Source organism: Scyliorhinus torazame, chromosome 16, assembly GCF_047496885.1.
Source record: "Scyliorhinus torazame isolate Kashiwa2021f chromosome 16, sScyTor2.1, whole genome shotgun sequence".
Classification (NCBI taxonomy): Eukaryota; Metazoa; Chordata; class Chondrichthyes; order Carcharhiniformes; family Scyliorhinidae; genus Scyliorhinus; species Scyliorhinus torazame.
Window position 1 is genome coordinate 63,213,630 of NC_092722.1, and position 25,929 is coordinate 63,239,558.

Consider the following 25,929-nt stretch of genomic DNA (forward strand, 5'->3'; position numbering starts at 1 on the left):
GTGTTTGGGGCGAGGTTGGGACGGAAAAGGGGAATAATAGATTAACTTTGTTCCTGTTATAAATAAACAGTTGCTGTGTTTAACTTACAAACCTGGTGGCTATAACATACTGAGTAGTTAAGGGACCAATGATTCTGCAAACATTATACAAATTATTGGTTAATTCACTTGTTTTGGGACTCTCAGGTCTGTGGGGCTGGAATCGACCGCACACTGGCCCAGAGTGTTGTAACAACTTCACATCAATCTATGCCCATCTCTCTACCATCCCCCACCCCCCGCATTTATAGCCCTCATGCCAAATTAATGTCAGCTCACACCAACCCATGACTCTCCATTCACCCCCATAGCCCTCTATAATCCCTATGCCAACCCAGTACCAATCCTTGCCAATAGATGCCCTGACTCATCACACTTTGCTCTTACTGTCTCCATTTCAACTCATCCAGTATTCACCATGGGCAGACCTCAGGAGCAATGCTGAGATGGAATAAAATAAAGTTCTACAGATTTCACTACTTTAAAAAAAACTCACATTTCTGGGTGTATGTGTGCATAGATCATTGAAAGTGGCAGGACAGATGGAGAGAGCAGGTAATAAAGCATTTGGTATTCTGGGATTGATTGATAGGGTAATAGGGTACAAGAGCAAGGAGGTGATGTTGAACATGTATAAACCACTAGTTCGACCTCAGCTGGAATATTGTGTACAGTTCTGGGTGCCACATTTTAGGAGGGTGATGAAAGCATTGGAGAGAGTGCAGAAGAGATTTACAGAAATTAGAAACTTCAATTATGAAGTTAGATTGAAGAGGTTGGGACTGTTTTCCATGGAGAAAGGAAGGCTGAGAGGAGATTTGATAGAGATTTTCAAAGTCATGAGGGCCCTGGACAGAATAGATAGGGGGAAATTAGTTCTGTTACAGAAGAATGGAAAATGAGAGGGCACAGATTTAAGGTAATTGGTAAAAGTAGCTGAAGCAATATGAGAAAAAATTCTTCCACACAGTGAACGGTTAGGGTCTGGTATTGCCTGACAGTTTGGTGATGGCAGATTCAATCAAGATATTCAAGAGGGGTTAGATGATTATTTGAAAAGAAAACAATGCAGGGGTTATGGGGAGAAGGCAAGAGAATGACACTCAGTGACATGTTCATTTGGAAAGACAGCGCAGACGGAATCAATAGGCCAAATGATGCTGTAACAATTCTGTGATAGAATATCAATACATTCACATTCCTTCAAGGACTCAATCCCTGATAAAAATAAAAATAAACATAGCTCTTATAGCAAAGACTTTATAGCCATTTGGAGCTGTCAATAAAACTGCGAACTTACTGACCCACAATGTGGTAATGATAGTTTGTGTAATCAATCATGCATCAGCACTTCTGCAATGAAAAGCCTCAGGTTTATGTGAGCAGACAGCTAGTGGGATTGCAATCAGTCGCAACTGGTTGTTATTTTGTTCAAAATTTTAAAGAGCTTGGGGATTTAAATAACTTGACAGTTCAACTGAACCTATTAGGTTTTTACGCACATTCACGTCTCCTCCTAAAAATCGATAAGGTCACCGTACCTCTCAGAAAGGGCTACCTGGACCTCTCAGGTAGGATACCCTATTTCTCCAAATAACTCTAAGAGCCTTACACCTTTTTATGAAATGTCTAAAGCCCAAATAATGAGCGGGATTCTCTGGTCTCTTCTGTGGCCAAACCTGTTGGAATGAGAATGGAAAATTTGGCGTTCCAGCCAAAGCTCCATCCGTTTTCAACAGCACCGAAAAATGTCAGCCCGCAAAACGAGGACGGAACATTTTGGCCATCATGTTTTCGACATGCCAGTTGTAAGGACTGCATATGTTTGAAGGAAGTGGCACAGGGACATTCTGCCTCCATGAAACACGGTGTGCACTCCACAATCCCCAGTCCCTGAACCCTTCACGCCCAGCAAAAATGGTGGGTGCCAGGTTCGGGGCTGGGATTTCCAGAATTGAGGCTCCAGCACCATTCCGGTTAAAGTGTGGAGCCCTTCTCTCTTTGCAAAGCTTTGGGCCTAGAGTGTTTTCCAATCGTGGTGTAACCAAGAACAGGATTACAAGTTGTCGTGTCACACACAGCACGGCTCGAAACAGGCATAGCGAGCAACATGATTGATTTATATCACTCCATTTAAGGGCGGCACGATGATGCAGTGGTTAGCACTGCTGCCTCACGGCACCCAGGACCCGGGTTTGATCCCAGTCCCAGGTCACTGTCCATATGGAGTTTGCACATTCTCCCCATGTCTGCATGGGACTCACCCCCACAACCCAAAGATGTGCAGGGTAGATGGATTGGCCACGGTAAATTGCCCCTTAATTGGAAAAAAATAATTGGGTACTTAAAATTTTAAAAATATTTTTTATTAAATCATTCCATTTGGGATCTCTAGTGTGATGCAAGGAAAGAAATAGTGCAAAAGTCTAACACAAATGTTTTTCCAAATCAAGGAACTAGTTGCACGAAACACAAAATCCAACACAAGGGGTGATTTATCAGGCACGGGAGAAATGGAAGTTTAATAAAGTTTAATTACAATATATTTTACTGCAAAATGGGCATTTAAATCCATCATATTAATTCACTGTATTAATCATCCGCACTTTCCCATCCACACTTTCTCAGTACTTACTCCATGTTCATCCTCATTACCAGACCCAGCGATAAATAACCTGCAGCTGCAAAATTGTCTTTATAACGTCCCATTTTAATGACATCCAGCCATTCATCCACAGAGGCAAAGGAGGTGTAGCTGGGAATGTTTCTGTTTAAAAGTGGACTGTTCAGCCTGCAAAATAAAGAGTGTGTGGTAACATGAAGCTGATACTGAGAGGCTCATCATTCATTAGACAATGCTCAATGCTAAAATTATAACGTTGATGAATTCTCCTGTAATGCAGCATCTGAGAAAAATTGGAGACACATCCATGCCGAGAGCCCCAAACTCCTAATTATTCACTTTTGATTCACGCCTTAGTCACCCCGGAGCTTCCACGCTCAGCTATCTAGAGAAGTTCATTTAATTTTTCAAATTTGCAGTTAATCCCATTTAAAAGGCACCTGGTAAAAAAAAAAAAACCCAAATCAATCTGGAGAAATTACAAATTAAGTCAACGAGATCATTTTCTCCCCAGCGCAGTGTTGGAGAAGTTGCAGAATGATACCCGAGTGTTAATGGGGAATCGCTGTTAAAGGAACTTGGCCATTCAAACCTGTTCGCCCTCTCAGTTCGATCATGGTTGTTCTGTACCCCAGAACTACCTACCTGCTTTTCCCATATCATTTAATATCCTTACTTAATAATCCCCCCTTCTGTCGTTTTGTTTCATTCCTGGAAAACAGAGGGTTATCTCTCCTCTGAATCATTCATTTTAGTGTTGTTAATCTGGTTGATAGAACAAACTGTATTGGTTCCGATATGACAGATTTCATTTGTGATTAGTGCTGGTGGGATCTTTTTAAATAGCTTGAATAAAATATCTTCTCTCGCACAGAGATATCACGCACCGCCAACTACCATGAGTGCACATCTCCATTCACAGTCATTGAGCAAGATTACTAACTCCTGGTATGGCCAGTGTCCCTTTATCTCATGCTTTGTATGTTGAGATATGGCTCAGTAATTGCAGTGTCAATGTCTACCCCTTTTATCAACGAGTGTTTTTTTGTCACGATGATATGACTTCCACATGAGTGATAAATCTGAAACCTTCCTGATTAACCAAACATTTAAAAAGGAACTTTTTAAACACAACAAAAGTCACTGACTAACGATGGCCGCGGCAAGTCATCTGATATCTGATGTTGCCAGTTGGTCGGCTTCTGGAAAGTTCCAATGTTGAATAGCAATTCAAGCATTGCAATTTGAGTTGAAAGGGCAAACTGCTTTAAAATGCAAGGCCACCTTCTAAGGTAAAAGTGACAGAAAAAACCTTCAGACCTATCGAAACTCATTAGTGTCCCATGAAGAATTATTAAAATGAAGAGTGTTGGATATTGAAGCAATGGATGCCACAAACAAACCCATCCAAAAACACCTTGGACTTATACAATCGGTGAAAGATAACAGGCCAGGCTACAGCCACTGCAGAAGGATTACACATGACACAGGGAGTGTCAAGAGAGATTCAGAAGGGGCAACAGACTGAAAAGCAGCACTCTCTCCCTCTCTCTCTTTTAGAAAAAATATGTCACCTGATTCAAGAAGTCAGCTATCAGAAACCTACCAGCGAATTGACATCTTGTAATAATTGCAACAGTTTCTACATTTGGCCGCATTGAAGAAACCAGCTGACCCAAATTGACAGCAACGTTTATCAGTCTACACCTCAAGGACAAGTAAAGGACACTTAACTGTATATTTTTTGAATCTGTTTTTATTAGACTTGAACGTCCTGTGTTTCTTACGCCTGTGTGCATGACGTCGCATTTTTATTATTTTTCCTTGGGTTTAGTGATTAATAAATGTGTTCTTTCTTTAACTGAAGAAAACCGTGTTTGATTGGCTCCTTATTGCTCACTGCTTAAAGAGTTAAATAAATTCTTATTTGGAAAAGGCATATCCTCGTGAAAAACAGATTAAAATCTTTGTTCTGACTGCGGAGGTTGACCAGAGGGGAGTCAGTTAAACCCTCCTCAACTGGCCATGACATTTTATTGAAGGACAGTAGCTCTTATAAGTCCAGAAGTTTCAGATTTGGCTCCCACGTTCATGGAGTCATAGAATCCCTACAGTGCAGAAGGAGGCCATTCAGCCCATAGGGTCTGCAACGACCCGCTGAAAGAGCACACTACCCAGGCCCACACCCTATCCCCGTAACCCCACCTAATCTTTTGTACACTAAGGGGCAATTTTGCATGGCCAATCCACCAAACCTGCACATCTTTGGTCTGTGGGAGGGAACGAGCACCTGGAGGAAACCCACATGTGATTTGATCTCAGTTGAAGCAGTTGATCGCATTCTTTAATTATATTGGGGACTGCACGGTGGCGCAGTGGGTTAGCACTGCTTCCTCACAGCGCTGAGGTCCCAGGTTCGATCCCGGCCCTGGGTCACTGTTTGCGTGGAGTTTGCACATTCTCCCCGTGTTTGCGTGGGTTTCGCCCCCACAACCCAAAGATGTGCAAGCTAGATGGATTGGCCACACTAAATTGCCCCTTAATTGGAAAAATGAATTGGGTATTCTAAAATTAAAAAAAAAAATTAGATTGAAGAAACACTGAAGCTGGCTGGGGCTGCAATAACATACCCCCCGCAAATCACAACAATCCTCTTTTTGTTTTGTTCAATGTCATCCCAAAGCAACTGATGCCAGTCCCATAATGAACTGGGGCTTGGGGGATCAGAGGTCTCAGGGGGCCTGGGGGATTGGGATGCCATTTAATAATGGCATACCAATTTCCTGCTGCACTGAGCAGATCCTGCGAGCGAAGCTCCTTAGCGTACAAAGCGGGGCGACATTTCCTACTGAGGCCCCCTATCAAATATGAGTCGTGTTTTATAGCTTTATGTTTCCCGGCGCTGCAAGTACCAGGAAACACGTGACTTTGGTCCCATATAGTTAAATCGTGCCGGTACTCTTCGTGAAAATGGTTAGCATTTCATTTTCAATCTTATTATTTTCTCTTCCATTAATTAATTTCTACCATTAAAAAAAATAACGTAACAATCATATAATCTTACAGCCACTTGTGTCTCTTGCTGGTTCTTTAAATGAGCTATCCAATTAGCGTTAATCCTCTGCTCCTTTTCTTTAATGCTGCCATTTTTCCCCTTCCAGCTATTTATCCGATTCCTATTTGGAACACCACCATTCAATCTGCATCCACTGCTCTTTCAGACAGGATATTTCAGCTCAAAACAACTCACATTGTTCAAAGAGACTCATCATCTCACCTCTGGGGTTCGTAATGTTGTTTTAGGCGGGGAAGACCGATCCAGTCCACAGTATTCCCATTTGTTGTCAAGAACCTCTTTAGTTCCTTCTTGAAACCCAATGATGCAGACATTCACCACCTCTCAGCAAATACACTTCTCCAACATTGTGAATATTCACTTGTTGTCCGAATTTATATGCATGTATGTGTGTATATATTTTTTTCATTTTTATTTAGTTGCTTGGTAATTCACAACTGTCTAATATTTTAGACCATATTGGGATATGTTATAGTGCTCCCTTCTATTATCAAGGCCTGGAGAATAATTAGAACATAGAATAGAACATAGAATTCCTACTGTGCAGAAGGAGGCCTTTTGGCCCTTCTTGCCTGCACCGACCCTCTGAAAGAGCACTGTACCTGGATTCCCCTGCCCTATCCCTGTCACTCAACTTAACCTTTGGACACTAAGGGGCAATTGATCATAGCTAATCCACCTAATCTGCACATCTATGGATGTGGGAGGAAACCAGAGCACCCAAAGTAAACCCACGTAGACACGGGGAGAATGTGCAAATTCCACAAAGACAGTCACCCAAAATTGAACCAGCGTCCCTGGCGACGTAAGGCAGCAGTGCTAACCACCATGCTGTCTTCCTGCCTTTAAACAAGGTCTGGCACGAACTCGGTTTTTGTATCTCAAAAAGCTACTTAAATCTGTTCATCATCAACCTCAAAACCCTCCACAGTTTCGTTTCACCGTACCCCGTTCCCGATTTGCCTGTGACTCCTGGTTAATGTGCCGGCTCCTGCTGCTGTCCAACAGAGGCAAATCTTTCAGTCATCACCTCTGGAATTCTCGTCCCAAACCATTCTGACCTGCTTTCTTGTCTTGTCCTTTCCTTGACTGTTCTTTCTGTCTCCCTTCCGCAACCTGCTTTGTACCTGGTATCTACCTGCCCGTTTCCAAAGCTAATCAATGACACAGACTGGTCTGAAATGTGCCCCATAAATGGAAGAGGATTTTGTTGTACATCAACTGACCTGGCAATGGAGTCAATTGTGTGACTGCTGGTGGCGCTAGTGATGAGTGGAGCTATATTCCATCATCTTAAGGATAGAATTGGGCACAGCTCTCATTCAGAGCAGATGAAATCTCAGGGATGAAACAAAATACTCTCGCCCTACCTATCCTATCGACAGAAAGAATGGTTTTGATGAAATGGAAGCTCACATAAGTGACTACAATGGTGTAGCCTTGGATGATTATTGGCGAGAGAGCAGATTTTCCCTATTGCCCCCCAGGTGAGGTAATTGTCCTAATTCTTTCTTCCATTGAATGCAGACCCCCCTCTGGAAACACGCTGAGGTAGCAAATGAGAAACGCAAAAATAAAATATTAACACGTATTGGAGCAAGCGGGACATCTTACTTCACCAAATACATCAGTATATAAAAACTGTCTGTATTCACTCTCGCTCTGTCAATTGCTAAACCGTCTCTATTTATAGCGGATGGAAAAAGAAGCAATTCCACAGGAGAGAGAGAATGGATCATTCAGGAGAAAAGCCACTTTAATGCTTTATGCTCAGTTACTGCTGGTTAATATTTGATGTAAGTCAGTTTAGGAGGAAGGACATTAATGATATTACTGTCAGGGTGGTAACTCGCCGGGATTTTTTCTGATTTTTATTTTGTGCAGACTTAATAGCCAAAGGTACGATTCAGGATTGTGTTTCAAAGCAATGCATATTTTAAAAGAGTGGTTAGAATGCAAGAGAGTTAGGCCTCGATATAGTGTCCCTGAAGGCTGTCAGCAATAAGCAATCCGTTTCTGTCACTGATCAGTAGAGCTTCCACCAATTCTGAGCGCTGGGTGAGGTTTGTCTGGCATTAATCCTCCTCTTTGCCTGTGAGCCCACGGCAAAGGGAGACATACTTGTCCAACCAGTCAGCATTGAAGAACACAGAAAGCTGCATGGGGAGGTAGAATGCCCAAAGGTTGCAGCAAGGTTGGTGCACGGGAGACCATTCTTCGAGTTAAACAAATACATAATGTGCTGAATTCTAAAATATTTGTTATTCTGTATTATTAGGTGAAGTTGCATTGGTTGGCGCACTATAGAACCGTAGTGTAATATCCCACATGGGACTCACGGTGTGGGATCGATTATCTTCCCCGTGGCCTTCACGGAGTATGAGCTCCCCTGCTGAGGGGCGTGGGCATTCTATGCATCATTGTACAAAAGGTCGGCCAGTAAGGCACCAACCAGAAAAAGAACCTGGTAGAGATTTACCGGGTAGTGTATATACCGTTTTTGCACTCGTCGGGTGGGATTCTCCGATCCTGAGGCTAAGTGCTGACGCCTTCGGAAACGCCGTTGCGTTTCCCGGGCGGCGTCAACATGGCCTCAGGATAAGCAATTCTGGCCCCTACAGGGGGCCAGCACAGCACTGGTGCGATCCACGCCGCTCCAGCTGCTGATCCCGGTGTCAACTGGGCGCCGCGAGGTCCGCGCATGCGCAATGGCACCGGTGCGCGCATGCACAGTGGCTCCCTTCTCCGCGCCTTCCCCGACGCAACATGCGTACGGCTAAGTGGCCAGCGTGGAAGAAAGGAGGCCCCCAGCCCGATAGGCCGGCCCGCCAATTGGCAGGCTACGATCACGGGCCAGGTCACAGCGGAGATCCCCCCTGGGGTCAGACCCCCCCCACAAGCCACCCCCGGACCCTTCCACGCCGAGGTCCCGCCGGGTAAGACCAGGTTAGAATGGCGCCGGCGGGACTCGGGTCTTTTGTTACGGCCGCTCGGCCCATCCCGGGCTGAGAATCGCAGAGCGGAGAATCACATCCTGGCATGGGGTCGTGGCACGATTCGCGCCGGTCGCGGCGACTCTCCGGCCCGGCCCCGGGCTGAGAGAATCCCGCCTCTCGTGCCCTTCTTAAACAAAGAATCATAGAATTCCTACCGTGCAGATGGGCCATTAGGTCATCGGGTCTGCACTGACCCTCTGAAAGAGCATCCCGCCGAGGCGCACTCCTCACTCCTATCTCTGTAACCCCATAACCTCAGCTAACACCCTGGGCACTAAGGGCAATTTAACATGGTCAATCCACCTAACCTGCACATCTTTGGACTGTGGGAGGAAACCGGAGCACCCGGAGGAAACCCACGCAGACACGGGGAGAACGTGCAGACTCCGCACAGACAGTGACCCAAGGCCTAAATCAAACGGTTTTGATGTCTTTGAAACAATTGATGAAGCACACACGTGGTACCAGTAAAAAGCACAATGTGCGGCTCATATCTCTAGTGGGTTCATGATATATGCACACAGAGATTGGTTCTATGTATGGAAATAAATGAGCACACTGTTTGTACAACTTCACCTCAACCTTGATTGAAGACAGACATGTTCTGCAGCTGTACCAGCTGACGGATTGCTACATTAGCTTTTCTGCAGCATGCACCGTAGTTAATCACTCCGCTGCCCATCTTTTTTCCATTATCAGGCTCGTCTAAATATTCCATGAATCGCCAACATTTAGACATATTATTATAACGAAGAGTCCTTGAGCCTTGCATGCCTTTACCATTACTGCAATAAGTGAAGACATGATCAGTCCTGTTATGCACTACTTTAACTGAACCAGTGTCTTTCAATAATTCAGAACAAGTAGGATAATGGCACAAAGAGCAGAAAAGATGTTAAAAGTAATGGGGTAGATCATGACAATGTGCGCTGGCGTGAAATGGATAAAGCAAAGTCAACAGCTCATTTTATGTTGCTCCTGACAGAACTCAGTAGAAATGAAAACTGTGAGCAGTGTAAAACAGCCAACGCCTCCTTCAAAGTCTTTTCGAAGGCAGCAGCCTCTCCCCGTGAAAATCGATGCTGATTTCTCACCTGCTTGTGCTATCAAGAGTCTTGAGGGCAATCGGATTCCTAATGAGCTTGTCCAATACGCTGACGATCTGGAAGAACTTGGGTCTTTCATTGCGATCTTTCTGCCAACAGTCCAACATTAGCTGGTGTAGGGCGGCTGGGCAGCCCATGGGAGCTGGAAGACGATATCCCTCCTCCACAGATTTAATTACCTGCAACAGAAAATGTGAATATTACCAACCTGTAATTCAGGAAGGGAAGTACCTCATCCAGTAGCTGTTCCATATTAATTCCATACAGTAGACCATATCAGGGGAGGCAGTGGCGTCATGGCATTGTCTAATAACCAGAGAACCAGGGTAATGCTCTGTGGACCCGGGTTCGAATCCCACCAGGGCAGATGGTGGAATTCAAATTCAATAAAAATCTGGAAGTAAAAAAAGTCGAATAATAACCAGGACACCTTTGCCGATTGTCGTAAAAATCCATCTGGTTCACTAATGCCCTTTAGGGAAAGAAATTTGTCATCCTTACCTGTTCTGGCCTACATGTGACTCCAGACCCCATAATAGTGTGGTTGACTCTTAACTGGTCTCAGGGCTGCGCAATAAATGCGGGCACAGCCAGCGACACCTTTTCTCATGAACGAATAAAGGAAAAAAAAATTACACGATGAGAGAAAACGCCAGAGATTTACGAAAGTCAAGAGAACCTAGAATTAGACCTCCGGCATTTATTAATCTTTAATATAAAGTCTTTCACCATCCAGATTAATGCGTGATTCAAATCTGTATTATATGGTTGACTCTGAAACCTTGATGTTTACTGGATTTCCAAGCAGCAGGAAGGGTATCTGGAAATGCCATAGAGATTTGACTGTATGGCGTGTGTGGTGTTTTTCGAATAGGATTTTCATTGAAACATCAGCCTGATTGACAGGTTTCAAGGTTTCAGACAGGCCTGGCTCCCTGTCAGGTGGGGAACGCTGCAGCAGAGGCCATAGCCAACAGTACGATAGGTTGGGGCTTCTGGAGTACATAAGAAACAGGTGCCGGGTTTGGCTCCTTAAACCTGCTCCATCATTCGCAAAGATCACGGCTGATATTCTACTTCAGCTCTACCATCCTGTATGAAGACCATAAGACATCGGAGTAGAATTAGGCCTCTCGGCCCATCGAGTCTGCTCTGCCATAAATCATGGCTGATATTTTTCTCATCCCCATTCTCCTGCCTTCTCCCCATAGCCCCTGATTCCCTTATTATTATTATCCTCATATCCCTTAATTCCCTTCACATCTGTAAATCTCAGGCAAGCGACCACTCGGAAGCGATGACTGCAGAGGAGTTCCAAAATATTCTCCTTACTATTGTTATGGGCCAGGGTTTAGAGACCCCCAAAGTGTATCTTGTAGTTCACCTGACCCACAACTTTTACTAGATTGTGGTATGTGGAACACACGGCCCACTCTACAGGTGTGGTACAGCAGAAATGGAAAAGTATTTTTTAAAGCAAAACAAAATGTTTATTCTATGAACCCAAGTTCACCTTTTTTAAAGCATACAGTGAACATCTTAGCAACCATTAATTCAAATACAACACCCAAAGAATACAATACTAAGTAATCCTCTAAGCTGTCCTTTTAACATCCAGAAGACTTTAAAAAATACCTTTAAAAAGAAGCACATCAGGTTAATGTCACTACTGAGAGCAGTTATTAGTTTTAAATCGCCAAAGGATCGATTTCCATTCTTTAGATTACAGAGAGAGAGACTAATACCCCTTCTGGCTGTGACTGCAGCTATCCAGCTCTGAAAACGAAACTAAAACACACCCTGCAGCAAACAGCCTCAAACGAAAGTAAAAAGCTGACAGACAGCCCAGCTCCACCCACACTCTGACATCACTGATAAACACCCATTTCTTAAAGGTACATTTCTTAAACACCCATTTCTTAAGGGTACTCTCACATTACACTACTTATACCTCCTACTCCCCGAAGGATCTCCCGCGCCCACACCGGGGCATCTATGTCCCAGCAGTCCTAGGAAAAATGGCGGGGGGGGAAATGAAGGGTTAGTCCCGTCTCCTCATCTGGGTAAATCGTACTCAGGTGAGGCCACAAGGACTCTGAGGTTGTAGATCCCTGAGCCTCCTGTAGGGTTATAACAGTATTCAAAAGTACTTCAATCTCTGTCTCATATACACTCAATGAATGAACATCCACAGCTCGCTAGGACAGAGAATTCCAAAGATTCGCCACCCTCTTGGTGAAGACATTTCTCCTCCCTCAGTTCCAGATGGACACCCCATTGTTCTGAGAGTATGACTCCCAGTTCTAAACTCTCCTGCCAGAGAAAACATCCTCCCAGCCCTAACATCGACCCTCTCAAGTCCCTTCAGTTAGATCGTTTATCGAAACTCTCGGGAATATAGGCCTACAGGTAGCACGGTAGCATAGTGGTTAGCACAGTTGCTTCACAGCTCCAGGGTGCCAGGCTCGATTACCGGATTGGGTGACTGTCTGTGCGGAGTCTGCATGTTCTCCCCATGTCTGCGTGGGTTTCCTCCGGGTGCTCCGGTTTCCTCCCACTGTCCAAAGATGTGCAGTTTAGGTGGATTGGTCATGCTAAATTGCCCCTTAGTGTCCAGAAAAATAAAGGTGGGATGGGATTACTGGGTTACGGGGATATATGGTGGAGGTGTGGGCTTAGGTAGGGTGATCTTTCCATGGGCCAGTGCAGACTCGATGGGCCGCACTTCTGCACTCGATGATCTAAATCTTTCCTCATAGGGCAACCCCCTCCGGAATCAGTCCAGTGAACCTTTGTTGCTCTCTGTCCAAAGCAAGTGTCACATTTGTTAGGTAACGAAAGCAGAACTGCACAGAGTAACCCAGGTGCAGTCTCGCCAAAGCCAGCTTAATATCTTCTGAAGTGATCCAGCAAGCCAATAAATGGGCTATAACCAGTGTCACCCACCTCCCACAAACAGGGTGCCAAGCCTTAGCTCCGTGGTAGCACTCTCACACGAGTTCGCTGACGGTAGTCTTAAGTCTCACTCCAGAAACCAAAGCAGATAATCCAGGCTGATTCTTCAGTGCCAGATGGTAGAAGGCTCTGCTGTAGGTGCCATCATTTGGATGAAATGATAAACTAACGCCCCCTCAGAAATATGCTAGTGGTCCCGTGGCATGATTAGCAAAAGTGCAGCCTGGACGACATTCGTCCCTCAGCCAATGCCATCAAACCCTATTATCTGGTCGCTGATCTCATCGCTGTTTGTGGGATCTTGCTGTGTGACATGCGCAGTCACACTTCCCTATGTTATGACAATGCCTGTGCTTCAAAAATACTTCAATGGGATAAGCAGGTAATGAGAGGTGCAATAAAAATGCAAAGCTCCTACCTTTTCAAATAAATCTCTAAGAAAGTGCATCAATATTACCCAATTGGTTAAAAACCTGGAGAACAGTATATAGATTGCTACAGTGGGCTGGTTACACTTCGAATGACATTAAACATTTGCTTGTTTGATGGGTTTTCTGATAAGATATTTCTGCTATCCATTAACAGCAGGGATACGTGTGACTGGAACAGGGCACAGACAGTAATGATTCAATCTGGCAACTTGAGAGGGTGTATTTTTAATCAGCAAAATACAGACAGAACTCACATTTATATACTGCCTTCCGTGACCTTAGGATTCATTAAGTGTGATCCGACAGATTATTTTTGGAAGTGCAATTACTGTGATCTTGTTGTCAAACATGGCAACCAACTGAATGCACAAGTTGGATAAATGACCAGTTAATTTGTTTTTCTGGTGGTGCTGGCTGACGGATCAATGCTGGGGCCAGGATACTGGGAGGTCTCCCATGCTGTTCGTCCAATAGTGCTTTGGCTCTTTTAGATTTTTACCAAAAAACAATGCAGCATTTCCTCAGATGCTGCATTACCTTGACGGCACGGTAGCACAGTGGTTAGCACCGTTGCTTCACACGCCAAGATTCTGGGTTTGATTCCCGGCTTGGGTCACTGTCTGTGCGGAGTCTGCACTTTCTCCCCACGTCTGCATGGGTTTCCTCCGGGTGCTCCGGTTTCCGCCCACAAGTCCGAAAGACGTGCTTGGAGAATTGGACATTCTGAATTCTCTCTGTGTACCCGAACAGGTGCCGGAGTGTGACGACTGGGGGATATTCATAATAACTTCATTGCAGTGTTAATGTAAGCCTACTTGTGACAATAATAAAGATTACTATTATTGTTGAAGTATCCAGGGCCTGGAGCTCGAGTTGAACACTTGACTAATTCAGAGTCAAGTGTGGCGCCTATCCTGTTATTTGCTCGAACACAAAAGTATTAACACTCTGGCCGGTTCGCTGGCAGCAGGATTCTCTGGTCCCGCTGGCAGGTTCACCGGCAGCATGGGGGGGCTTCAATGGGAATTCCCATTGACAGAGGCGGGAGCAGAGCATCCTGCCACCAGCGAATGGAAACACATGGCTGGAAGGCTGGAGAATCCCGGCCCATGATAATGACTGGTAAACTAAATAAAGGGTTGAAAAATAGCAAACTTCCAGGGCAGCTCTTTATATATATGTTACCTGCCGATCAATACTGCGCCAACTGTTATATCACATGTTAACATGCTGTGGGGTTGCACATCTAACTGTTTACATTGTTCTGCAGTATGTTAAACTACATGTACTATCACAGCAGCACCAATTGATCCAAGGTACCCTGATTAACTGGGGACTTCATATCAGATCTTAGTTCAGCCCCATCAGTTTACTGTTAATTGTATTAACATTAGATCATGATGGTGTCAGTTCTGAGTGAAGGCAGGCCTGACACATAGCCCCACGATCTCTACCATTGGTAGGGCAAGAAGTCAGGCCCCGAATCCACTCCAACCGGAACAAGGATTGAACCCTGTGCTGTTGGCACCAATCTGACCTACAGCGCCGACCAGCCGACTGAGTCAACCGGCCTTCCCACAAAAGAGCCCATGTTGCCGTAGCAACATGCGCTTTTACATGCCTGTTGAGGTAGTGACAGGAGAGGTTCCCATGTTATTGCCATCAAAGCCTGGCCTGGGGCGCCAGTGGTATTGTCGCTGGGCTTGTCATCCAGAGACCCAGGTTCGAATCCCACCCTGGCAGATAGTGAAATTTGAATTCAATAAAAATCTGGAACTAAAAGTCCAATTGTCGTAAAGGACAAAATCAGTCGTCCTTACCTGGTCTGGTCTACACGTGACTCAAGATCCACAGCAACACCCTCCGGGGTGGGCAATAAATGTTGGCGCACATCCCATGATTGAATTTTTAAAAAATCTCTTCCACTCTTAACGCCAGCACTTGTTGGAAGGATTTACAAGGTGAAACTCACCCTGTTTGGCCGCATTATTAATGCACCTCCTTTAGCCATCAAGTCCTAGATTGAGACTTTAACTCGGAGCTTCGAGCTCTGAGACAGGGATGCTACCCACAGTGCCACAAAACCGCCACCATTGAGATAGCTACACAATTTCCAGACTAGTATCGTGCTCAGTCACCATACCTGTTCAAACAATATCAGTGTCCGGGGCTGGCAGGCTGTACTCTTTCTGGAAATATATTTTAAGATCCCTGCAGGAATCAGTCCAAGGATTTTCCAAATCACTTTTATTGTTTTTAATCACGTTTCTTCCCTGTTGCCACCTCATTGGTCACAGATTTTGAGTTCCAATACTGCCATTTATTTGATTTGTGCTGATATCCATACAGTGTTTCCCAATGGAAAGTCGCCAGCACTTCCATTATTATAGAGGGTGAAGAGGAGGGGGGTGGCAGGATACAAGCAGAGCCGAGACTGCCCATCACTCTGAGATGAGGAGGGGGGATGGCAGGAAAGCAGAGCCGAGGGTGGCCATCACTCTGAAATGAGGAGGAACGGCAGGATACAAGCGTGGCCGAGAGAAGTCATCATTCTGAAATGAGGAGGGGGGGTGGTGGCAGGATACAAGTGGAGCCGAGAGTGCCCATCACTCTGAAAGGAGGAGGAACGGCAGGATACACGCAGAGCTGAGACTGCCCGTCACTCTGAGATGAGATGGGGGGATGACAGGATACAAGTAGAGCTGAGACTGCCCGTCACTCTGAGATGAGGAGGAGTAACGTCAGAATATAAGCAGAGCCTGCCAATAGAAAATCGACTAAAGTGCAGCCTCGGCAGGGAGAAAGTCCTCGAGGCCCCAAAAAACCAGCAAAGTTCCGATGAATAGCGGGGTGAATCTCAGGGCTGCAGCCACCAAGAAAGCTTCCACCAAATGCGGCCGAAATTGGAGTTAGTTTTGAGTCCGCCGAATGGCACCCTGTATGTTTTTCAAGAAGCTGTTAGATATGGAACTTGGGATGAAGAGGATCGAAGGACAGGGGGGGGGGGGAGACAGATCAGGTTATTGAGTTGGATGATCAGCCATGATCATAATGAATAGCAGAGCAGTTTCGAAGGGCCGAATCTCCTCCTGCTGCTTTTTATGCTTCTATGTCACAGATTAAATCGCTTGCCTCCATGTACATTGCCCCACTCATTGGGATTTTCGAAGACACTTTTAACCAAAAAGGCCTTTGCCAAAATAAAATAAAATCAGCTGGTGTGAACACGACAGACATTGATGTCCTCATGCACAACCACATGCCTCATTATCCTCTGTAAGGACTTTCAGTCAAGACGTCCCATGCACCTTATAGGGGGCTTCAGATACGGATCCTAATTGAGGATGTGGGTACTCACTCATTATGCCAGCATTGGCTCAATTGATAGCACCGCCATCTTTGACTCACACGATTCCAGGTTTAAGTCTAACTCCACATTTGGAAGAGATGTCTAACCGAGGCCCCACCTGTTTGCTCAGGTGGATGTAAAATACCCTGTCGCAGTATGGCTCAAGCTATAGAATGTCAGAGTTTTAGTCTGGATCTAGAATCAAGCTTGATGGGAAAATGAAATGTCAAAGAGAACCTTTGGTCTAATGGAATTTATGTTATCTCTTATGTTTTTGCGCTAGACAGTTGCAGTAACAAAACACGGCCTTGGGAATCGTTTCTAATTCTACAGATAACTATATTTTAGCTGAGAGCCACAGAATGCTGTATTTCTCAGGCCTCCTCTGAAGGGGCTGTCCTTGGGAAGGAAACATTGTCATTTTATTATATAAGTAATTGTCTGCTGTATTAACTTCGACTTGCATCTGTAGACACTCTGATGTACAGTGCTCAAGTCCCGGCCGTGAAATAAAGTATACGTTGAAGTAACGAGGTGTTCGACTGATCATTTCATCCGGACCGGTAGCAAAGAATCCTCACTCCCAACCCTTAGTGAGGCGCACATTCTAAAATGGTATTGCGAGGGTAATGCAGATGCAGTGCAGGGTTGGGGCACGGGGATTATCTGGGTACCCGATCTTCGATTGAAAATCAAGCCATGGATTTTGGTTATTATTCCAGGTTTCGATCTTAAAGGTGCAGATTTAAAACCGCTGATGTGATTTAATTGGTCTGAATATTGATTGCCTTCTTGTTATATATTATGCCTTCAACAGGGCCAGAGGTTTGAACTTGGATTTTTCAAGTTATACCGGTGTCACCGTGTTAGCGATGAAAATAAGATTCCTGGTCGATCTACTTCATCTTTATGGAGATTTGATTTTGCAGCGTCAAGTAAAACCAGATCCATTTTTTTCTGTCTTAAACCTAACCATTTTACCACGTCGAAAATAGAACAAAAAGCTAATTTTAGCTCATTTTCAGAGTGCAGTGAAGAACGTCAATGTTCTTCGCATTCATCATCTTCTGCTTTGTGACCGTCACTGTAGAATGTCAGCAGAAAATCAGTTTGGCAGATTTTTTATGGAAGTGGCTGGTTGTCAATCCTGGGTATGGTTTTATTTTGGGTATCTCCAAGAGCTTCAGAGATTCTCAGCTTCCAGAAGTGATTTCCTCAGTGCGTTAGACTGGTTCCTGCTATAATAAATATTTAGCGTTCACCTCTCTGCTTCAATGTCTGACGTAAGGTACCAATTAGGCCAAGCTCCATCCAACTGCACTCTGGCTGTCTGAAGCTAATCATGTTTCACCCATCTCTTGTCATACCAGAGACGACGTCCCACTGACTGATATAAAGTCTGCCCGTTGACCATAAGCTGAGTTAACCCATCCAACAAAATCCGATGCTGGGCTAATGGGGTAGCTGGATAACTGTGGAAAAGGCAATGCTGTCTTTCTGTTGATTCGAGCCACCATGAATAGAAATACCAATATATACATTGCAGGAGGATTTGTCATGCTCGCAGTTATCTGCAGGTGTTTTGAAGTGTTATTTCCCACGACTTGAAGCCTATTATAAACTGTCAACAACATCATCACTGCAGTGAGACAACAGGGGAACACTCTGACAGGTCAGGGCAACGTACAGGACAACAGCGTTGCTGTGGCGCGTCTGATGCTCATAAACACTCAATCCTTTAATGAATATTGTGTTGAACGATACTCTTCACAGTGCATCGTCTGTGATTACCTTTTAGTGTTTTCTTTACCATTGTGGTTATGGCTAAATTCAGCTTCATTTTGGTGGGTAAAAGGTTAATAAATGAAGTGAAAATCGCTTATTGTCACAAGTAGGCTTCAAATGAAGTTACTGTGAAAAGCCCCTAGTCGCCACATTCCGGCGCCTGTTCAGGGAGGCTGGTATGGGAATTGAACCGTGCTGCTGGCCTGCCTTGGTCTGCTTTAAAAGCCAGTGATTTAGCCCAGTGTGCTAAACCAGCCCCATAAATATAACACGACTGACTACCGTGTGATCCTGCACTTATGGCAGATTAGCAGGAATATATTACACACTATATTATGCAGCTTCTTGGGTCTATCAAAAACCTTGCACGGAACAATCTAGAGCAGAATGAATCCATTATCAGCTGGACACAAGTCTATTACTGCAAAGAAAATAGATAATAGAAGTGAATAATAATCCAATAATTCAATGATAATTAGCACTGTTTCAACAATATTCCTTAGAGAGACTCAGGGATTAGGAGCTGAGAAATTGCAATGTCACGCTTCGAGGTTGTTCAAGGGCTAAGTTACTTTGTAAAGTCAGTGCGGAATACTGCAGTGCATCTGGCATGATCCCAATATCAGCAGGGACAATCCAGGGTTCAGTCAGCAGAAGTCAAATGGGGTACAATTGTCGACCAGGGCCCCTCCTCCCCTGGGGTTTTTGCTGTAATTATTTAAACTTCCTTGAGAACCATCTTTTAGTCCTTCACCTGTCCCATTGTCACTGCCTTTTGCTTTTAATAATGTGTGGAAAGTGGAGTTGAGGTAGAATGAACGTGTGGAATAACGAACAGGTTCGAGGACCTGCTGATCCAATCTGCACCTACTTCTTGTCTTGCCACCATGGCACAGTGGTTAGTACTGGTGCCTTGCAGCGCCAGGGGTCTGGGTTCAATTCTGGCCTTGGGTGACTGTCTGTGTGGAGTTTGCACACGTTCTCCCCGTGTCTGCGTGAGTTTCCTCCCACAGTTCTCCCCGTGAGTGCGTGAGTTTCCTCCGGTTTCCCCCCACAGTCCAAAGATGTGCAGATTAGTGGATTGGCCATGCTAAATTGCCTCTTAGTGTCCAACAATGTGCACATTAGGTGGATTATGGGGATAGGGGAGTGGATCTAAGTAATAGGCCTCGTGGGCTCGAACAGAGGGTCGATGCAGACTCTATGGGCCGAATGGCCTCCTTTTGCACGATAGTAATTCTATGGTTCATTGTTTTAGCTATTTAATCACCCTTGCCTCCACCCTGACATAAGCCTTCCCTTATATTTTACTCTCCACTTTTCATTAACTCGAAAAAACTTTGCATTTCTGACATCTTCCAATTCTGACAAGAGGTCTTTGGCCGCTGTTATAACCTGCCTGCTTACCACTGGCTGGGGACTAATAACAATCCCACAAGCCTTTGGGAGTATGAGCTTCCCCAATGAGGGGGGGGGGGGGGAGAAATAATTTGCAGATTCCCTGCATAAATAAAGCTGGCCAGTTTGGAACCGGCTGGAGGAGAGTGAGCAGCAAGGGAGTTGCTGCTGCTGTTGTATATATATGTTATTGTAAATAAATGTTATTTCTTTCTATCCTTCAACTCGTGCTGGATTCTTTGTGGCCCTTACAAAACTAGCAGCGTGGATTAAAATGGATAGCTGTCTACACTGCTGAAGCCACCTCCCTGGATTTTTGTTGGATACAGGTTGGAAGTTGTTTTTCTGTTACACCATGCCTCTGTATGGACGTTTGGATGTTTTTGATGCTGCGCTGGAAAGTTGGAACCAGTACGCACAACGGATGTGTTACTATTTCCGGGCAAACAACATCACCGAAAACGAGCGCCAGGTGGTCATTTTGCTCACTGCCTGCGGCCCGCATATGTTTGGGGTGATTAGGAGCCTTACATACCCAGCTGCACCGGACACCAAGGCGTTTGATGAACTTGTGAACTTAGTGGGGCAACATTTTAACCCAGCCCCGTCCACGATAGTCAAGCGTTACTGGTTTAATACCGCTGAGAGGACCCCAGGTGAATCGCTTGTAGAGTTTCTATCCAGGCTAAGCAGGATTGCGGAGTACTGTGACTATGGTGAGACCTTGTCAGAAATGTTACGCGACCGTTTGGTTTGCGATATTAACAATGCGGCCACCCAGAGAAAGTCGTTAGCTGAGCCAACATTGACTTTTCAACAGGCCATTCAGATAGCGCTGTCCCGAGAGATCGCAGAACGGGGAGTGTAGGAGCTACAGGGAATGGAGGTGCATGCCTTGGGGCACAACCCCTTCCGTCCAAAAGTGTCTCCCCGCACTCCTGCGGTACCTTGGGCGAGGTGATGTGCGGATCGACGCCAGTGGCCGTCGGACGTTCCTCCCCGAAGGGAACCTTCTCCAGAACCAATGGATGAGGAGCCATGTCCGTGTCGGACTTATGGGCGCCGACCCCATCGTGGACGCCGGTCCTGGGGGCACCAGAGGTGCCATCATTCCGCCATGCTATTTCCGGGCGCGCCCGGTGCCTTACGCCTTGCTCGAGAAGGTAGAAGTGGAGGTCACTCGTTTGGAGAGTTTGGGTATTATCAGGCCCGTCCGTTTCGCTGACAGGGCAGCACCAATCGTACCTGTAATGAAGCCAGATACCACAGTTCGCTTGTGCGTCAACTATAAACTTACAGTGAATACGGCTTCCCGGCTCGACCGATATCTAATGCCTCGCATAGAGGATTTCTACGCGAAGCTTGCAGGTGGACTCTCGTTCACGAAATTAGATATGAGTCACGCCTACCTACAGTTGGAGCTGGACCCTGCCTCCCGGCCATATGTAACTATTAAAACACACTGGGGCCTGTATGAATATACACAGTTGCCCTTTGGGGTATCCTCTGCCTGCGCTATTTTGCAATGTGTCATGGAGGGCATCTTGAGAGGTTTACCGCGTGTCGCTGTCTACTTAGATGACGTTTTGATTACAGGGACATTTGGAAAATTTGGAGTCTGTCCTTAGACGCTTTTCAGAGGTTGGTGTCTGTTTACGTCGTACAAAGTGCGTCTTTCAGGCGAAGGAAGTAGTTTACCTGGATTATCGGGTGGACCGTGAAGGTTTGCACCCTGTCGCAGAGAAGGTGCGCGCAATTCAACAGGCCCCCGCCCCAACTGACACTTCGCATTTTTGTTCTTTTCTCGGCCTCTTCAACTTTTACGGGAAGTTCCTCCCCAAACTGGCAACTATGCTGGCCCCGTTGCATCTTCTGATAAAAAAGAATCATCCCTAGGTTTGGGGTCAGCCGCAAGAAACCACTTTCCGGCGGGTAGAACAACAATTGGTGTCGTCTGGGTTACTAACCCACTATGATCCTGGAAAGCCTTTGCTCATCACGTGTGATGCATCCCCATATGGTATTGGGGACATCCTGTCCCACAAGATGGAGAACGGGGCCAAGCGCCTCCCGCACATTGACTGAAGCAGAAAAGAAGTACGCGCAGATCGAGAAGGAGGGCTTGGCGGTGGTCTTTGCGGTGAAAGGCTTCCACCAGTATGTATATGGCCGCCACTTCACTATCGTGACTGATCATAAGCCTCTGCTGGGACCTTTCCAAGAGGATAAGCCAATAATGCCCATTGCTTCCGCACGGATCCAGCGCTGGGCTTTGTTGCCTGCTGCCTACGAGTATTCTCTGGAGCACAAACTAGGAACCCAGATAGCGAATGCCGACGCACTGAGCCGATTGCCTTTATCGACCGGCCCCATGTCGACCCCCATGACCCTAAATTTTATGGACTCCTTGCCTGTCACGGCATCACAGATCCGTGAGTGTACCCAGACGGAGCCAGTCCTGTCAAAGGTTCGGCACATAGTCCTGTACGGTGGGCTGCACAGACAGCTCCCAGGCGAGTTGCGGGCATTTTCCTCCAAGCTGTCAGAATTAAGCGCGAAAGACGGTATCCTCTTGTGGAGGACGCATGTGATTGTCCCAGAAAAAGGACAGGAGTTGATACTAAGGGACTTGCACAATGGACATCCGGGTGTGACCAAAATGAAAATGTTGGCCCGGAGTTATGTCTGGTGGCCAGGCCTTGACACCAACATTGAGGAGGTGGCCCAAAACTGCTCCATATGCCAGGAGCATCAGAGGCTTAAGCCGGCCGCACCCCTACATCACTGGGAATGGCCAGGGCAGCCTTGGGCGTGCTTGCATGTGGATTTTGCCGGCCCTTTTCAAGGATCCATGTTCCTTCTATTAATCGATGCCCAGTCTAAATGGTTCGAGGTGCATAAGATGGTAGGCACAACGTCCTGCGCAACAATCAAGAAGATGCGTTTGCCTTTCAGTTCGCATGGCCTCCCCGAGGTGCTGGTCACGGACAACGGCACTCCATTCACAAATGAGGAGTTTGTGAGGTTCATAAAGGTGAACGCATTGCTCCATACCACCCGGCTTCCAATGGGTTGGCGGAGCGCGCAGTGCAGACAATCAAACGAGGCCTATAGAAGCAGTCTTCCGGGTCTATGGACACGAGACTGGCTCATTTTTTGTTTTCATATAGGACCACTCCACATGCGGTGACTGGGTCGGAGATTTCGCACCCGCCTTAGCATGGTTTTCCTGGACCTTGGCGCAAAACTACGCCGCACTCAAGAACGGCAGGGACATTTTTTTCTCGGCATCGGCCGATTCGGCAGTTTGCGCCCGGTGACCCAATGTTCGTTCGAAATTTTGCTGGTGGTGCCCAGTGGGTCCCTGGCGTAATCTTTCGCCGAACGGGCCCTATCTCTTATCAGGTGCAAGCCCTGGGTCGTCTCCAGCGCAAGCATGCAGTCCACGCTCGGTCCAGAAGACCATCTCTTCCAAAGATTCCCTGCCCCTGGAGCTCATTTCTACTGCCACAGAGACCAGACACAGAGTATTCCTCACAAACTTCCTCTGGTGCCGCACTCAAAGCCTGCGCAGGTCGTTGCAGAACCGCGTGGAGATAGAGACGCCGAGATGACGGAGGCAGCGGACTCCGACTCCGAGATGGAGGCACAGGACGCCTTAGAGGGGGAGTCCTCGGGCCCACGGGCCATGGATGTACAACCGTTACGCCGTTCATCACGGAAGCACCGTTCTCCGTCTCGTTACACGCCGCCCGATCCAGCGCCTTGTGCAAATGGTGTCCGGCCTGCGGCAAACGAGTCCGACGCCCTCCTTCACCAGGGTCTTCTGTGGATTCCTTTGAATTGGGGGGAGGGGGGGGGATGTTATAACCTGCCTGCTTACCATTGGCTGGGGACTAATGGCAATCCCACAATCCTTTGGAAGTATGAGCTTCCCCAAAGAGGGGGGGCGGAGAAATTGTTAGCAGACACCCTGTATAAATAAAGCTGGCCAGTTTGGAACCAGCTAGAGAGGAGTGAGCAGAAAGGGAGTTGCTGCTGCTGTTGTATATATGTTCGTGTAAATAAATGTTATTTGTTTCAGTCCTTCCACTCGTGCTGGATTCTTCGTGGCCCTCACAAATGCTGTTCTTTCCACAGCTGCTGCCTGACTGTTGCTGACATAGACATGGACAGAGGTCTGAGAACAATTCGCATAGTCGGAAAATGATGAATAAATACAAAATGAAACCCTTATAACTATAAATTAAGTGGTTTGATTTCTCTTCTTGTCCATCTGCCTCAGTACAAGAAATATTGTACTGAGAAGCAGAGGTCTAAATGGCCCGAGGTTATCTCTCATCTGTATTCGATACGACTCGCCCTCGCTGGGCCAATGAGGGGAATAAACCACCCAATCCCCCTGCTCGTAAATAATTTCCAATGATTCCAATTACAAAATGAGTGTCATATTTTGTGACAACACAACAACAACTTGTATTTATGTAGCATCTTTCAGGTAATAAAATGTCATGAAGCATGTCACAGGAACCTCATCAAACAAAATTTGACACCAAGCCACATAAGCTACATTGGGGCGCATGATTAGTGGCTTGGTCAAAGATTTAGAGCGAGATCTTCCCGCTGTTCTCACCAGCAGGATCTTCCAATCTCACCGATGGTGCACAACCGCCACGGGATTCCCGGCGGCAGGCGGAGTGGATTCAATAGGAAATCCCATTGGCTGTGGTGGGATCAGAAGATCCCACCTTTGGCCCAATGGCGGGCCACCTCCCGCCGCGGAGAAACATGCCACGGGAGACCAGGGAATCTCGCCCACAGATTCCTAGGAGCATCTTAAGAAGGAAAAAGTCATCAAGTGTTTTAGGGAAGGAATTCCGGAATGTACAGACTTGGCAGCTGAATGCGCATCAGCGAGCTTTGGGAGGTTAAAAACGGGGATGCACAAAAGGGCCGAACAGGAGGAGTGGAGGGATCCCGGAGCGTTATAGAGATAGGGAGGGGTGAGGCGATTGAGAGATTGGAAAACAAACTCAAATCACCTATGATGCCTCCTTAGAGGTGAAAAGCTTGCCAAATGCTTACATTGTGAGCTCATGCGGTCATTCGTTCTACATGTTTGGACGTCACTCTCAGGCTGGGTGTTTACTGAGATCAGCCATCTTCCAGCGTGCCAATTAAAGCAGAGCACTGCAGCGGTGTGTAGTTTAAATTTAATGACAGAAAATTATGTTCTGGCAGGAGGTTTGTAGCAGTTCAGAGGTTTCCACTTAAAATCCACAACTCCCGATTGACTGAAGACAACATTAAACTGAGAATCATTAAAGTGCCGCAGTAATTTTTATGATTGGAAGAACATTGGGATGCTCTGAGGGCCTTGATCAAATCTTTCCATTGCTTGGCTGCGAGGTTGGAAGGGAGCCTGTGTAAGGAACACCTCTGTTGGGCTGGAGCCACATTCAACACATCGCTTCAAGAGTAAATGATTCCATCGGCAGAAAGGTCATTCATTTAAGCGAATTGGTCAAACAATCGGAGGTGACATGTGGAGGAGAAGACAATACGGTGAGTTGTTTAAATCTCATGAACGCTTATAATTCTGCCCTCCATCCTTTTTGAACTCAGAAGGGCTGTCCAAAAATACATCTCGAATTGCAACTGGTCACCGAAGGACTGGTCTTCTGAGTTTGTAATCCCAGTTACGGAATATCCTCCATCTGTCTCACATATCAGGGAATAACACAAGTGTCGGGCACGAATTGACATCCATTAGGGGGCAGTATACTCACAATTTCTCGATTTGCTCGTGAGATTTTCTCATCCAACATATGGCAAAGAATTAAAGTATGAGGGCGAGTATGGATGGGGGGGGTGGGGGGGTGGGGGGGGGGGGGGGGTGTGTCCGGGGTGGGCGGCCCTGTTGGATATGCATGGGCTGGGGCACAGTACGATGCTGGGCGCAGACGGTGGCAGGAACATGTGAGGGGTGGGGAATGCTGAGATTGGTGGGTGGGGACGACACAGTGCCAAGGGGCCGGTGACAATCCACCCGCCTGGCCCGGTAGCGCTTATTGATCTTCTTACGGCACTGGGTGCCCCCGGTCCGCCTGGTGGCACTCCCCCAGCTGACGGTCGCTGCCCCTTCCTCCCAGGTGCCACTGGTTGCCCTTT

The 25,929-nt window shown here is 46.4% G+C and overlaps 1 protein-coding gene across 2 annotated transcripts in view; it reads right to left on the reverse strand.

Annotated features, from left to right (window-relative positions):
* Positions 1–25,929, reverse strand: part of LOC140392850 (ephrin type-A receptor 8-like) — a 504,074-nt gene that overhangs the window by 22,640 nt on the left and 455,505 nt on the right. For both annotated transcript variants that reach the window (XM_072478582.1, XM_072478581.1), the window contains exons 13-14: positions 9,829–10,019; positions 2,675–2,830 (exon numbers count right to left, since the gene is read on the reverse strand). In XM_072478582.1, the coding sequence (XP_072334683.1) occupies positions 2,675–2,830; positions 9,829–10,019 (347 nt within the window). The remainder of the gene's footprint in view (positions 1–2,674; positions 2,831–9,828; positions 10,020–25,929) is intronic.